General features: G+C 40.2%; 1 protein-coding gene across 2 annotated transcripts; it reads right to left on the bottom strand.

The window, feature by feature from the left end:
• Positions 1-2,376: 2,376 nt before the first annotated feature.
• On the bottom strand, positions 2,377-12,673 carry YIPF6 (Yip1 domain family member 6). 2 transcript variants are annotated; one of them, XM_067548321.1, is made up of 7 exons: positions 12,520-12,673; positions 11,326-11,447; positions 10,482-10,560; positions 10,006-10,048; positions 7,020-7,145; positions 6,745-6,902; positions 2,377-6,067 (listed from the first exon to the last, which is right to left on the bottom strand). In XM_067548321.1, exons 1-7 carry the CDS (start codon positions 12,638-12,640, stop codon positions 5,949-5,951), a joined length of 768 nt encoding a protein of 255 aa, XP_067404422.1. In that variant the 5' UTR covers positions 12,641-12,673; the 3' UTR covers positions 2,377-5,948. The 2 variants fall into 2 exon arrangements, with proteins under 2 accessions (XP_067404422.1, XP_067404423.1); XM_067548322.1 differs by having other exon boundaries at positions 11,326-11,454; positions 12,520-12,666.
• Between the last annotated feature and the right edge of the window lie 1,129 nt (positions 12,674-13,802).

The following is a 13,802-nucleotide window of genomic DNA, read 5'->3' as shown; positions in this document are numbered from 1 at the left end:
ATAGGCATGGCAGCATCGCTCTGAGGAAGCACACTGAGGATAATGTGTTGAGAGGGTGCAAAATGTGATTGTGTTTCCCTAATCCTAGATGCTCTCCAACAAGTGTGACTTGTACATAGACTAGCATTTTCACTTTATAACCGGAGGATAAAGCAATAGAAGTTCAAATCTAAGCCAGGCTGTAGTAGTTCGAAGTCATCATCCAGTTGCTATCACTAGCTGCCAGGTCCCTGCAGGCTAATAAGTAACCACATGGTACTGTGACTTCTTCATACTTCAATTCCTGATTCAACACACTAGTGCTTAGACATGTATGCCTATTTTGTGCCTGTTGAATGACCACTGATAACATGTGGCCCTTCAGAAAGTAGGTAATGCCGTTAAAAAGGTAATTTAGTTCCATACACAGTTTTATCAGCTTGGTGGGGAGGTTACTATAAGGACAATCAATGCCATGAACAGATTCAACATGAAGAATGGGTTATCTATTCTTTGTAACATGACTTGTTTGTAGTGGCTGTACAATCATGGAGTGAGAACTATCACTAATAGAAATGTGCACCTAAGAAATTAATATTTTTAAACCAGATATGGATGAATTCATGCCCAAGTCTTTCATTTTGTTATCCACATTTCTAATAATAGCTCAGTTCATAAGTTGTACTGCAAAACAGTTCTGCAGTACCACACAGGGTTATGTTACTATAAAGAATTCTATATGGAAAATCTTCCCTCTTGTCCATGTCTTGAGAGACTACACGTTATAGTGTTGGCTTGCTTTCAATGAATCAGTGACAACAGCAAACTACTCCTGCTAGGTACCTGAAATTAGGTTTTTTGCTGCCTGATCATGCTGGGGGGGACCATAACTAGCTGCATTCAGGAACACAAAGTTTAGTAGCCCTTTCACCTGAAGTAGCCTATGTGAGTGGACAGGTGTGAGGGGGCAGAGCGATTAAGCAGGAGCAGAACCAGCATTGATCAGAAAGTGAAAGGATCAGACTGGAGTACAGTTATTAAAAAATATCCACAAATGTGTTTACAACAGCATGTCCTCACGGGAACTGGGTTCCTCCCCCAAAATAGAGGTTTTTATTACCATCAATAGGATTAGTCCTGCTAGGCTTTTTTCCTCTCCTGCTTTAGCACATTGGTGTGTAAACACATGAAAACTAGGTGAAAAATACTTATACCCCTAGGAGCATTTTACAAGCACAAAACGCAAGCCGGTGGAGAAAGAAGCCGTTTCTTTCCCCATCCTTCCTCAATTCATACCATCTTCCCTGAAGACTACATAATACTCACATTCCTTTGGACAAAGGCTGGAAAGGATTCCCTTCAGTCTGCCCACACAAATACTCACTGCCCCCCCTATAGAGCTACTGTGTTCCCTCCCCGCACCTGGTAGCTCAGGTTGCATAATGCTTACCGTAAAGATGGTCGAAGCTGGTATTTTAAAAATTATGAACATGATGGTGGACTGCTAGCTTACATAGATGCTAGAGTGCAGCCAATAGTACAAAGCATACAATACTTTCAAACCATACACACACACTTCCCTGTGTCCCTTTCAGTATTTTAATTCACAAATTTTAAAGTTAACAAATAATTTACACGCTCTCTTTTTTCACAGGTATGGCATGAAGGAAGATAAAACATAAAATTCAGATTCAAAGGGATTTTCAAAACCTACAGCAAGTGAGTGTCAACACTGAATGGGAAAGAATACTGCTTTATGCATCAGAAAAACAGCTGCTTTTGCTACAGAAAAATTACATATTTCATTAAGGCAAAAAGTCTACTCTACTCCTCCACCCCGTCCTTCCCCTCTCCCCACCACTAGCTTTAAAATGGAAAAGAGACATCCCTTTAAGTGACAATATGCATCCTCGAATCAAACTTAAATAAACATTGTGCTTGAACAGAATACCCTATACACATTCTTTTGGAGGAATACAAAGATATAAACCAGGTCCAAGGAGTATATGATTTACAATCAGATCAACATGTTGAGAGTAGATTTAGAACTACTCAATATACAACAGTTACCCTTAGACTTTTAATACAATGCTGCAATTTTATACGAACAGTCAACTTGAACTCTAGTCATTTTCTAAAGATAAATTAGAAGTGGTTGCAGGCGTTACACCTGCCCATATTTATGACTTTGCAATTATGTTTTCATATTTTTAAATCCCTGACCTCTACTCAAATGCTGTGGGAAAAACCCACTTAAACAGGGGTAAACTGGCTGTACAAACTGCTGTCACATTTTATTCAACTATAGTCATCTTTGTACCTGCTGTTAAAAGGAAAGACTTCAGACAGAAGTGAGATTTTTTCAGTAGCTGGAAACTCTTTAAGTGTATCTCCAAACCTCGCAAAGGGAAGATTTGCTGCACACATCAAATATCAATCACACCATGGTGTGAAAATACATGAAGAGTGGAAATCCTGCCTACCCATCTGACAGGTGAACATCTGTAGCCTTGTTCTTTACCTGTCAATGTATTAGCATGGAAGTATTTTGTCATGAAATAGGTACTTCAGGTTACCCATAACTATTTTAGCTGCATTTTAACTACAGTAAACCATGAGCAATTTGAGTGTCTTGGATAAGTCACTTCAGAACACATACATTACAGACATCACAATCAAACTCTTAAGATGTAGTGTCTTCAGACCATCTGATCCATAATCAGTCCTTAACTACCCCCTCACAAGAATCACAGAAAATTAGACTAATTTTAGTTTCTAGGTTTTATGAACTGAAATAAAATAGAGAGGAGCAACTGTGAAGCTATGCAACTTGATGCCCATATTCAGGGTTGCTGGCCTTTTCAGAATATGTTTTTGGTAAGATAAGGCTTTGTTTGCCAAAAGGGTTAGACTTTCAAAATGCAAACATTTCCCTTCTTCCTCCAACGAAGAGACGAAGACAAATATGCAGAAAAGCTTTTTCAGAACAGATGATAACACTGTACAGAGATTTTTAAAGGCGTTTATTGCAAACTTGAAATATATTGGTATCAAAAGGGGAAGTTTAGTTCAACTGGGTGGATTTACTGTGACAATGAACTGTAGCAACTAGAAGCAGTGATGGTTAAAAAACTGTAGCTTTATTCAACCAGAAGCATGAAACTTCAGAATATCTACAAATTCCCACCTGCATCCTGCTGGATGCTGCTAAAGACCGTAGGGGGTTATGCTTTCTAAGCAGGTGTATCTGCATTTGTAGACGATACTGCTTTGAAAGGGGGCAGTTTCCACGCTCAAAGGAATGATTGCTACAAGCCAAAAATGATACCTTCACTGTATAATCAGAAAATTTTCCCCTATCCCTTTTCACATTAAAAACTCTGTAAACTAAAAACCCTATAATGGCTACTTTTAAATGATTAAATCAACATAAAAAAAATAACTCTCCTCCCCCATTCATAACTCAAGAGCAATATATTAATTCACATAGAACAAGCCATCTTGAAACTTTAGAAGTAAACAAAATAAAGCATGAACGGAGGGTTTCAAATCATGCTTCTAACAACATGTAGTTTAAATTAAAAACTCCTCTTTCTGAACAATTGTCTTCTCTCAAGGAGATGCTGATAAATTAAAATGTTATTTTAAATAAATTCATATACCTGAAAGTTTAAATCATAAGACACTGGAAAAATCAAATCTTTCAGAAAAGATTGACTTTCTGGAAAGTGTACACAACTAGGTTTTGACTGTGTAATTCTTACTCTTCTGAACAATTTCACTGACCTTGATGGGAGTACTCATTTGACTAAGGAATGAAGAATTGGGCCCAATGAGTCTAACTTTAATGATCTAATAGAACTGCTATTTTTCACTTGCCTAAGATATTTGTTTTGAACATCTTATAAAGAGTGCACTTGATTTAACTGAACTGAAAAGGTGAACTGCACAGCTTTAAAAACAAATATACAAAGCTATTTCACATCCCATATCAGAAACAATTTGTGTATGAATTTAAAAATGCCCCATTGCATTTTTACAATTAAGTATCTGAATATTTATAGCTCCCCTCAGAAGCAGATGAACATAGTGTAAAGAAGGCAGTAAATGCAGCTGTCAGCTCCACATAAACTCATTGATAGCAACTATTGGAGAGAGGAAGAATCAGGAGCCTAAATTCAGGTCTTTGCAGGGAGTAACTAAATCGGTTTTTTCCCACCCTTTGTGCCCCCTAAATGTGAATCAATTTTTTAAAATCTATAGTCAGTCAGTGATTTGGGATCCTAAATGTCTGTGTATATCAGTGTTTAGAAAATGATCTGCACTTTATATTTAAATATAAAACTAAATATATTTACATCTCAACAGGATTTGACTAGTCAATTTCAGGACCATTTTGCATCTACTACTACATGAGAAAGCATTAAATTATGTTCATCTTTAGAATTAACTATGTATTTGAATAGCAACTTTCTCCCCACTTCCCCCCAAATTTTGATATTCTGCAGCTCTTCTCTTGTATTGCTTACTGAAAACACTACATAACACAAATAACCTCCACATGCTCTCAAAGAATACCTATGCAGGATTTTATCTGTGTGTCAGAACCAGACTAGCATGTCTGTGTATCTGCATGGGCTTCTGCAGGTGCAGAACAGGCATGTACACATACCAACATGTTTGAAGGAAGAGTCCATCCCCTTTATAAATACTCATCTAATTCTACAGAAGTTTCCTATTTCCCCCTAGCAAAAGCAGCAGCCATATTCACAAAATGCAAACATTTATGTGGAGTGCCATCCCTCTAAACAACCAAATAAAAGTCATTCTAAGCACCAGATCCCCATACTAGTTCAGAACAGGCAACACCTTCACTATGGACCATTTAATTAATTCCTCTGCCCTAAATATTACAACAGGTTTGAATCCTTGTTTTGTATGCTAATGGACAAACATCTCAAGTAGCAAAAACTCAGTTTACTCAGGAGAAATTCATTGCAGTGATGGTACACTGCTCTCCAGCTGTCCAATTCTCTGTTCAAGGGTTGCAGAGTGATAGCTGGGCAATCAGTGCCAACACCTTCAAAGTAAAGAATCTGAAGTCTTTCTCCTGGACTTTAACATTCTGCTCTGGGCTTTCCAAAGGGGAATTTGTACATGTCCAGTGCAAACATCGTCTCCTCACGAGATTGTATGGATCAGTTAGTGTCACACTAGAACTTGAGACTTTTAACTTGTGAACTGTTCCCAACACACATGTAAAGCTGAAGTGCACAAGTCCACAAGAGCAGTTTGCATCAGTGTGAACAGAGGCAGCTCCTTTAAAAAATGCTTTGATGAAGAAAAGCACGGAGCAAACATGCGTATTTTTATCGAGACCTGAAATTTTATCTGAAAAAGTAAAAGATTATTGCCCCCGTGATGCACCTTGTATAGATTTCACCTCTCCTCTTTGCACATCAAGGAAAAAGACAGGATTTAGGTACCCTTCTTCCCTACCCAGTATGGACCAGCAAATATGTTCTATTATTCATAAGGCAGTATTTAAAGAGAACTCCAGAATATGAACTAGAATTCTGCTAAGCCAGATAGCCAAGTAACTATCTTCTTGAAGTCCCAAGATATAATTTTATCCTCTCCATTCTCACAGAAACTGGCTTCCCTCATCTGCATTCCTCAGATGAGACAGCTTCTTCTCAGAGTGGGCATTTTTTATTTTAATATTTATACTAAACAGTAGGATCAGGATTAAATAAAATTCAGTAGCTGGTCTTCTGTATCTTTCGAGCAACTGGCTCCTTGTACATCTCATTCTTAGAAGTGACAAATGCTTCAGCTATCTGGCTTTATCCCAAAGCCTGTTTTTTTACAGTATGCAATATCTATAAATTGGAGATAAAGCCCAGAAATTAACAGCAGCATTTATGAAAACTATCAGTTCTGTGTTGTGCAGTCTTTGTTGATCCTCATCACTGAGGTGTAAAGGTGAGAATCATCCAGCTGATAACGAAGTAGAAGAGGAATATGGGATAAACAACAAGAGCTTTTCGATTTGGAGGCTGGCTATCTGCCAGAAAGGCTGTGGATGCTGGTGACAAAAAGAGAACACACACTTGAAATGTGCACAAACAAAGCTAAAAGGTTTACACATTGAATCAGAAACCAGTTAATGCTGCTAAATTAATGTCGGCTTTACATTTAAAGGTGAAGGTCAAAGCTATAACAAAGTGAAGGCTCCCACATTTTGTGCTGCTGATGTCTCCCCCCCTCACCGCTTGTATATCTTACTTTATCAGCTGGAAAGGAAACACTTCACTGATGTTACATACCAGGTGACACAGTTACAGAATAAGATTAGCAAAAATATGCAAAAATGTTTATATTAAATAAATATTTTCTAGTGTTATTTAACATAGGCCAGGAAGTAGAGTCCCCAACAGTTCTATGTTGGTGTAATATACTACTCTTCTTCAAAGGCAACATACTATAGCAACCCATCCTCCAGGCAAGAAATGCTAACTGCAAAGCAAATGTGAATCTGTCATGAGCATGAGCATCAGCTGGGATGTGGGGAAGGGCAGATTCTCTTTCACCCCAAGGGCTCAGAGTGCTGCTTCCACAACACCGCACCAACCTGGGGAACCCAAACCATGGTCTTATGCTACCAGCAGACTGCCAGGTAGGCCCACCTTTATAAGAGAAAAAGCACTAAACTCTTCATTCTTTTGCATCCACAATACAGTTCCATTGCTAAAACTTCCTTACCTAGGGTTGACCAGCCAAACATAGCCATCACTACAACAAGTCGCACAATGAAGCTGACAGGCCCAGAGCCTGCTAGCAGTACTAGTCTGCACACGAGCATTGCCACTGTCAAAGGCAGGACACAGTAACCCAGGACACAAAGGCTCTGAAAAAAAGATCTAGAAGGGCCAAAGGGAGATGGAGGAAGAGAGAGACAAGAAGTTGCGTTTGAGTAACAAAAATGTCATTCCACACACTGGAGCATTTTCATTGCTATTGTTCACGTGTATACTCACATAGTTCCTCCAAGCAGTTTTGAGTTTAGTGTAATGACAACTGCTCCAAACCAGATGATAACAAAGACCTCCGCGAACTGGGGACCTCCATCTTCTTTACTGTCTGCTGACCCCCCCTGAAGCATCCTGAGGCAGAGAACAGAGCAAAATACTAGATGAACACAGGGCAGTAACTATAGTTCATTTTTTATTTCTACCACCTGCATTAAGCCGAAGAGATGATGATTCTCAGGTAGGTTGGTGGCAAATTTCTCTGTTTGTTATTTAAGTAGATAGCATGATCACTACTGTACAAAAGAGAGGAAGACAACTCCAGCCCCATGGAGTTTATAGTGCAAGTTAGACAGACAAAGGTACTTCAATAATACAATGATGGGGGCCATACAACACCGGATGGTCAAATGAAGGTCATATCTTAAAGTGGTATGGAGGATATGTTTGTTTATTTTTAAATAGATTTGGATGCATTGCTTACTTTGAGAGATTATCAACAGATACCTTAAGAACGGTTTTGAATGAGACAGGACAGATGACTGATGCACAAAGCTAAGGAAAGTCAGAAGGGTGGCATGGAAGAAGGTATGAATGAGGTAGTAATGAACTTTGTACCACAGATCAACAAGCACTTTCCAAAAGTGGGCTCTATCCCTATTTTACAAGCAACTTACCCAAAGAGAAACAGAGAGTCAGTAAAGTTGCAAGCAACGGAACTCAAGTCTCCTGATTTGGAGTCCTGAGTCCTATCTATTGAACCACAACATGAAGGACTAGAAGGGAGGTTTGGACAGATGAAACAAGGTGTCCTAATTGAAAGGCATGCCGCCAATTAAAAAAAATCACTTCTCTAAAAGATTTTACCTACAACTGTTACATGAATACCCAAGATTACTAGAACTGAAAGATGAAAAAAAATATAGCTAATTTGTTTCCCAGTTTCTTTATTTTGTGAAGTTGACAGTACTTTATGTCTAATCTATTTCTCCTTTTCTTTGATGTAGATCTTTCACATGACCACCTTTAAAAAAAAAACAAAACAAAAAAACACAGGACAGTGCAACTGTAAAAAAAACCAAAAAAAACCCAAAAAAAACAAATCGGCAAGGAAGACTCAGTTGCAGGTGTAGCTACAGTAATGGGAATAGGCTCACAAAGGTCTCATTACACTGTTCAGGCAGAGTAAAGATACCTTAGTGTAAATGAGAATCTAAAGTACATATATGGCCCCTACTACTGTAATATCCAAGCACCTCACAATCTTTAATGTATTTATCCTCACAACATTCCTGCAAATAGTGAAATACTATTAACTATTTTAGAAGTGGGGAAATGAGAGACAGAGACTAAGTGGCATGTCCAAGGTAACACAAGCAAAGCAAGGAATTGAACCTGGATCTAAAAATAAAAAGGAGAGTTCAGAGATGGAAAACGAAACCACAACCATTATGGCTGTCACCAGGGGCTTCAGAACAAGGCCCTACAAACTTTTTAGAATAGTGCCATTTACTCTATGTTTGTTCAGTGCCCATCACAATGGGTCTTGATCTGGTTGAGGCTTCTAGGTGGCACTGCAACATAAATAGTAGCGTTAAAACTGCTTTCAATATTATAGATTTCAAATAGATGATGCCCCTTCAACATAGTTATAATCTGATGGGGTAATATACTGAAGATATGTTTTAAATTACCAAATCCTCTTTTAGTTCTATATGCCTTCAGATTATTTAAAGTCATTTACTTTTGTTGGGGGAGGTAAATTAATTCCTACCTCATTGGAATGAGGAAAGCAGGAATTAGCGTTCTCAATACTTTGCAAATATGTAATGCTAAGTGATGTATTCTTAGAGTATTGCTATATTAAACATGCATACTGCAGTAGAACCCAGAGGGCCTAATCCAGATTGGGGCCACGTTATGTTGTATGCCTAGTACAGATATGGTCTGTGCCCTGAAAAAATTAGACAAGATGACAAGTTAGATATAATGGCTGAAGAAAAATAGTCAAATATCTACAATTTTTATGTACATGCACATTTATTTTACCATTGATAAAAAGTCAATTACTCTGATGTTTTTTTGGTTTGTTTTTGTTTTGTTTTTTAAACACACAACATTGGTCAGGTGAAAGGGGGAACAGTCCATAGCTATATCTTCCAGACTATTGGTTCAAGTAATGGATGACTTAGTACTGCAGCTGTATATATAAAAGAAAAAGTGATATACTAACTAGTTTTTCTTAGAAATAGTATCCAACGGCTAAAGTTAAGGATGGTGTTATTTTAACCAGTAGAGTCAAAGCCTTGACTGCAGGATCTATAACTCAAACATGTTGTGTAAGGTGCAAACAGAAACTGTTATTCTAATATATAAACTTGCGCCATGGAATGTTCTCTCCTGATCCAACCATGCTAACAGGATTTTAGCAGTCAAAAATGAGATTAAGGCTTTCATACTTTACAATTATGCAGCAAAATAAACACAATTTAGCAGTTTTTCAGTGGCTTAAGTTTGCTCTGGAAGCTGCCCTCAGTTATATTTTGAAATGACAAATGGATAACAAAAAACAATTAGCCCAGAGTTTTCATATCACAAGTGTCTCACTATGGATGAATGACGAAACTTGTATTGTCTTTCTGGATAGCGCATGTGAATTGCAGAACATTTAGACCCAAGAATGTATGCTTTATATACTAGAATCAAGAATTACCAGGACCTCTGTAGCTATTAAAATAATTTATCCCCAACACAGCAGGACTAGAGAGGAATGGTTTATTACCTACATTTAGCCTAAAATCCAAAATAGAAAGAGATGCTCTAAAAAGTTTAGGGGTTTAGAGACTCAATCGCTCTTATGAATTACACCATTAATATCTGTAGCACTAATCACTAGAATAACCTGACCATGACATGGCTAGTCAGAAATCTTCTCCACCATTTGCACCTGATGTCTTTGTTTCTGATAGCAAATAGAAAGATGACAGGTACTTACAGTGCAAGTGACACACACAGCACCAATGGTCCCCAAAGATCCCCTGTAGAGAAAGAAGAAACAGAATAACATCAGATACTGATGTCCAGAAAAATATCTCTAATAAAAGGGTATTAAAGCAGCCCTGTATATCTCTTTTCCAATCCCATAATTGTCATATAACACCAGGTATCATACACTGTATATAAAAGATGCATTCAATTTTCCATACTCATTTTGCTAAACAGTTCACTTTAAAAAGATGTCAATGTTGCTCTGCCTCTTCACACAAGTGCCTCATTTGCTTTTGTTATTCTGTACCTTGCAGAGAAACAAAATATTGCTCTTCCACTTCCCAGATATTTCATTAAAGCAAAGACTTTGTCCAACACATGGAGTGGCTTTTGGGAGAAGTTTGTGATAAAACATAACATTACATAAATATTTGTCTTGTAATGTTTGTCTTCCCAAAATTTAGAAAATCTTCTGATACATACAGTCTCTGAGAAGCGCGCTGCTCTTTTTGGGATACATGACATGCACAAATTTCTTTCCAACTGCCTTTAGATCTCGCATCTGAAACACACAAGTGACATGTCTAGTCCACCATTTCACAGGTATTAAAGTGTTAACAAAATGAAGTGAGAAATACTGTTGCAAGCTATAAATCATAACATGGCATTGATATTAAATCAAGAGATATTTGGGTTGGATGTTTCCTATAGCATGTCTTATATCAGTATAAAAATTAGATTCATGGCATCCCATAACTGGATAATGAGTCCCAGTACATGAAGAAAGCTAAATTCCTCTTTTCATAACATTCAGCTAATAATGTAATTTGTTTGCTGCTCCAAGAAGAGGAGATGACATTGTCTGGCTAAATCCCCTCCCTGCCTGATGCCCTTCCACTGAAAATTTCTGTAGTTGTATCACAGAGAACAAGTTTAAGGATTTTAATGTTTGTAATTCAGATTCCTTTCCCAAAAGAGTTTGTTTTGTAAAATTTTGAATTCTAAAATATACAACCTTCAATTACAAGACAAGAAAGCCATCTAACACTCCACATGGTATTTGGCACAAGAAATCACCAAAACTTCATGTGTTACCACAGATACAGTAGAGCAGTGGTTTTCAGCCATTTTTCATTTGCAGACCGCAGACCCCTAAAAATTTCAAATGGAGGTAGGGACCCTTTGGAAATCTTAGGGACCGCAGACCACAGGTTGAAAACCACTGTTCTATGGTAAAGAACATGGACCTTTTAGACATAGTCTGTGGACCCCCAGAGGTTCGCAGACCACAGAATGAAAACCACTGCAGTAAGGGATATAAACTCACAATAGTATCCTTAACAGGCTCATCCAATGTGGAGTAGTCTTCATCGGGGGAATGAGATCCAACAGGGACTGTGATCTCCCCTTCCACTGGAATATCTTCTGATATTGACACATCTGAGAGACCTGCAAACTAAGCGGGTTTTTTTTAAGTTTTTTTTAAATACAAAAAATAGCTGATTTTTGCCTAAAACTTTTTCAGCAGAGTTTAAAAGAGAGTAATGAGCAATCTACTTCACAAACTGAATGTTTAAATAAGTTCATTTGAATTCTAGTCGCAGCCTCCCTATTTCAAACAATTCACAACTAAGAGGCAGCCACAATGTGTGAGCAAGAGGGATAATAAATACAATCAAGGATTATTTTGTTCTCCTTGTCAATAAACCCTAGATCCTCCCCTCCCCTGTTACCTGTTGACTTGTCTTTGTTCTTATTTACATCATAAGCTCTCAGGGTAGGCTATAAGACTTGTCTGTGGTCTGTAAAGAGCTGCATGTGCTGATGATGCTACATAATTTTATAATAATGATGGCAGTGCATTTTGCATAAAATGAAATCAGGGACCACTGTCAAGTGAAATATATACACATATGCCCAGTATAAACTACAGAGATGACGCATCATGTGAAGTTTGTGTGATAAATAATACATTTTTCTCCACCACTAACAGCTGTAACAGGATTTTTACAGCTCCTGTTGAGTGATGCAAACAAATAAGGAGTAGCCTGGTCTGCTCTGAAGGGAATCCTGTTCAGGAGGGCCTACAAAGCGACCTACAATGTGACACAGGGGCGGGTTGGCCTCGCCTCTCCCCACCCCCACGAGTCAGTTCAACTGTCTCCTAGTCGCAGATGAATCAACTGAAGCACATAAGGGCGAAGCGACTTTCTCCAAGTCCCGCAGGACGTCGGGCCAGTGGCAGAGATGGGAAACAAGCCTGCCCCCTCCCCCAAGCCAAGGACAAACCCCAGGAATACATGGGCCACCCACAACCTCTAGCCTCTCCCCCCAGCCCCGCCCCAGAGGTGAACCCCGCACCGCGGCCAGGACCAGAGCCCAGGAGTCCGGGCGCGCCCTGGGACCTGCTCCACCCCGCGCTAGCGTTGCTGGGTCCGGGGGGGGAGGGGCTCCCCCACACCTCTCAGCGCAGGGGGGGAGGGGCTGGGCGGTTCCGGGCCACCTCCGACCCCTTTCTCACCAGAGGTTTCTGGGCTCCCCCAGCCTTGCTCTCCTCCGCCTCCGCCATCTTGGCCCCGCTGCCCCGGTTCGGTTGAGCTGCCACTGCCCGATGCGACGTGGAGACTGAGAGGCTGAGCCATCACCTCATCGGCCAGCGCAGCAGCGCGGAAAGATTGCGTCACTCGGCCGAGTATCCATGGCAACGCCGAGCGTTAAAGGGACAGGCGCGGCTAACCCAAGAGGGTAAGAAGACACCGCACGGAGCCCTCCCCCCCTTCCTTAAAGGGCCACACACCGATCCACACACCCAGTGCAGGGAGTCTCTCCGCTTAAAGGGTCACACACACCCCACACAAGGGAGACTTCTCAGTGTCTGGCATTAAAGGCCTCCCACACACACTCAGACTAGAGGCACGTCCCCCCACCTGGAGGGTCTGCAAGGAGGGTGGCTCCAGGCACATGCAGTGAAAGGTCCCCTTGGGTCCCCCAGTCTGCTTCGGGGTGGCCCAAGGCTCACCCCTGGCCTCCCCATGCACACTCCTGCCACTTGGGATACTGCACCAGAGGGCTGCAATCTGCCTGAGGTCCGAATGGCCCCAGGGCAGAGCAGACAAAGTGGGAACACCTCGGAATTGGAGCATGCAGCCTAGCGCCCTACAGCAATGCCCTGCACTGTGCTGGATGAGGTGAAATGTGGGTCAGGCTGAAATGACTCACACATGAGCAAGGTGAGAGCTGGGTTCAGGAGGACATAGGGGAAAGATTCATGCCTTGCATTATCCACCCGGCTATCTCGAGCGCCCATCACCACCACAGCATCCCTGATGGGAGGATTGCTACGAATTTGTCCAACCCTCATAAGTGTCTCTGGTTTCCCAAGTTTTTATCTTGGTTTTATAGAGAATTCCCTCATGGTGGCTCTTTCCTCAAAGCTGATCTGGAAGGACTCCATCTGTAGGGATAAGAGACATTCAGGCTCCGTGATCCCTTTGTCCTTGGCCTCTGTTCTGCGTCTGCTGCAATGGGATCAGTTAGTGCCAGTTATGGTGGTGGTTGTTTGTGATGTGGACACCTATTCATTAGGAGTTGGACTCAGACCAATCAGAAAAACATAGCGATTTTAAAGTTCTTCGGATGCTTGAAAGTATGTAAATAAACACACAAACCCTGTCAATAAAGGTGGGTTTCCACATTTCTTTATTCGCTATAATCATTAACCTCAAGGAGTGGGTTGGGAGATTTGTGTTCAAATTTTAGCTAGTAGGCTATGTGTGAAGATGTGTGATTTCAGTCAAAACATCA

Source organism: Emydura macquarii, unplaced genomic scaffold, assembly GCF_026122565.2.
Source record: "Emydura macquarii macquarii isolate MOO-44397 ecotype Brisbane River unplaced genomic scaffold, CSIRO-AGI_Emac_v2 contig_1253, whole genome shotgun sequence".
Classification (NCBI taxonomy): Eukaryota; Metazoa; Chordata; order Testudines; family Chelidae; genus Emydura; species Emydura macquarii.
This window is presented reverse-complemented; position numbering and strand designations above follow the sequence as displayed.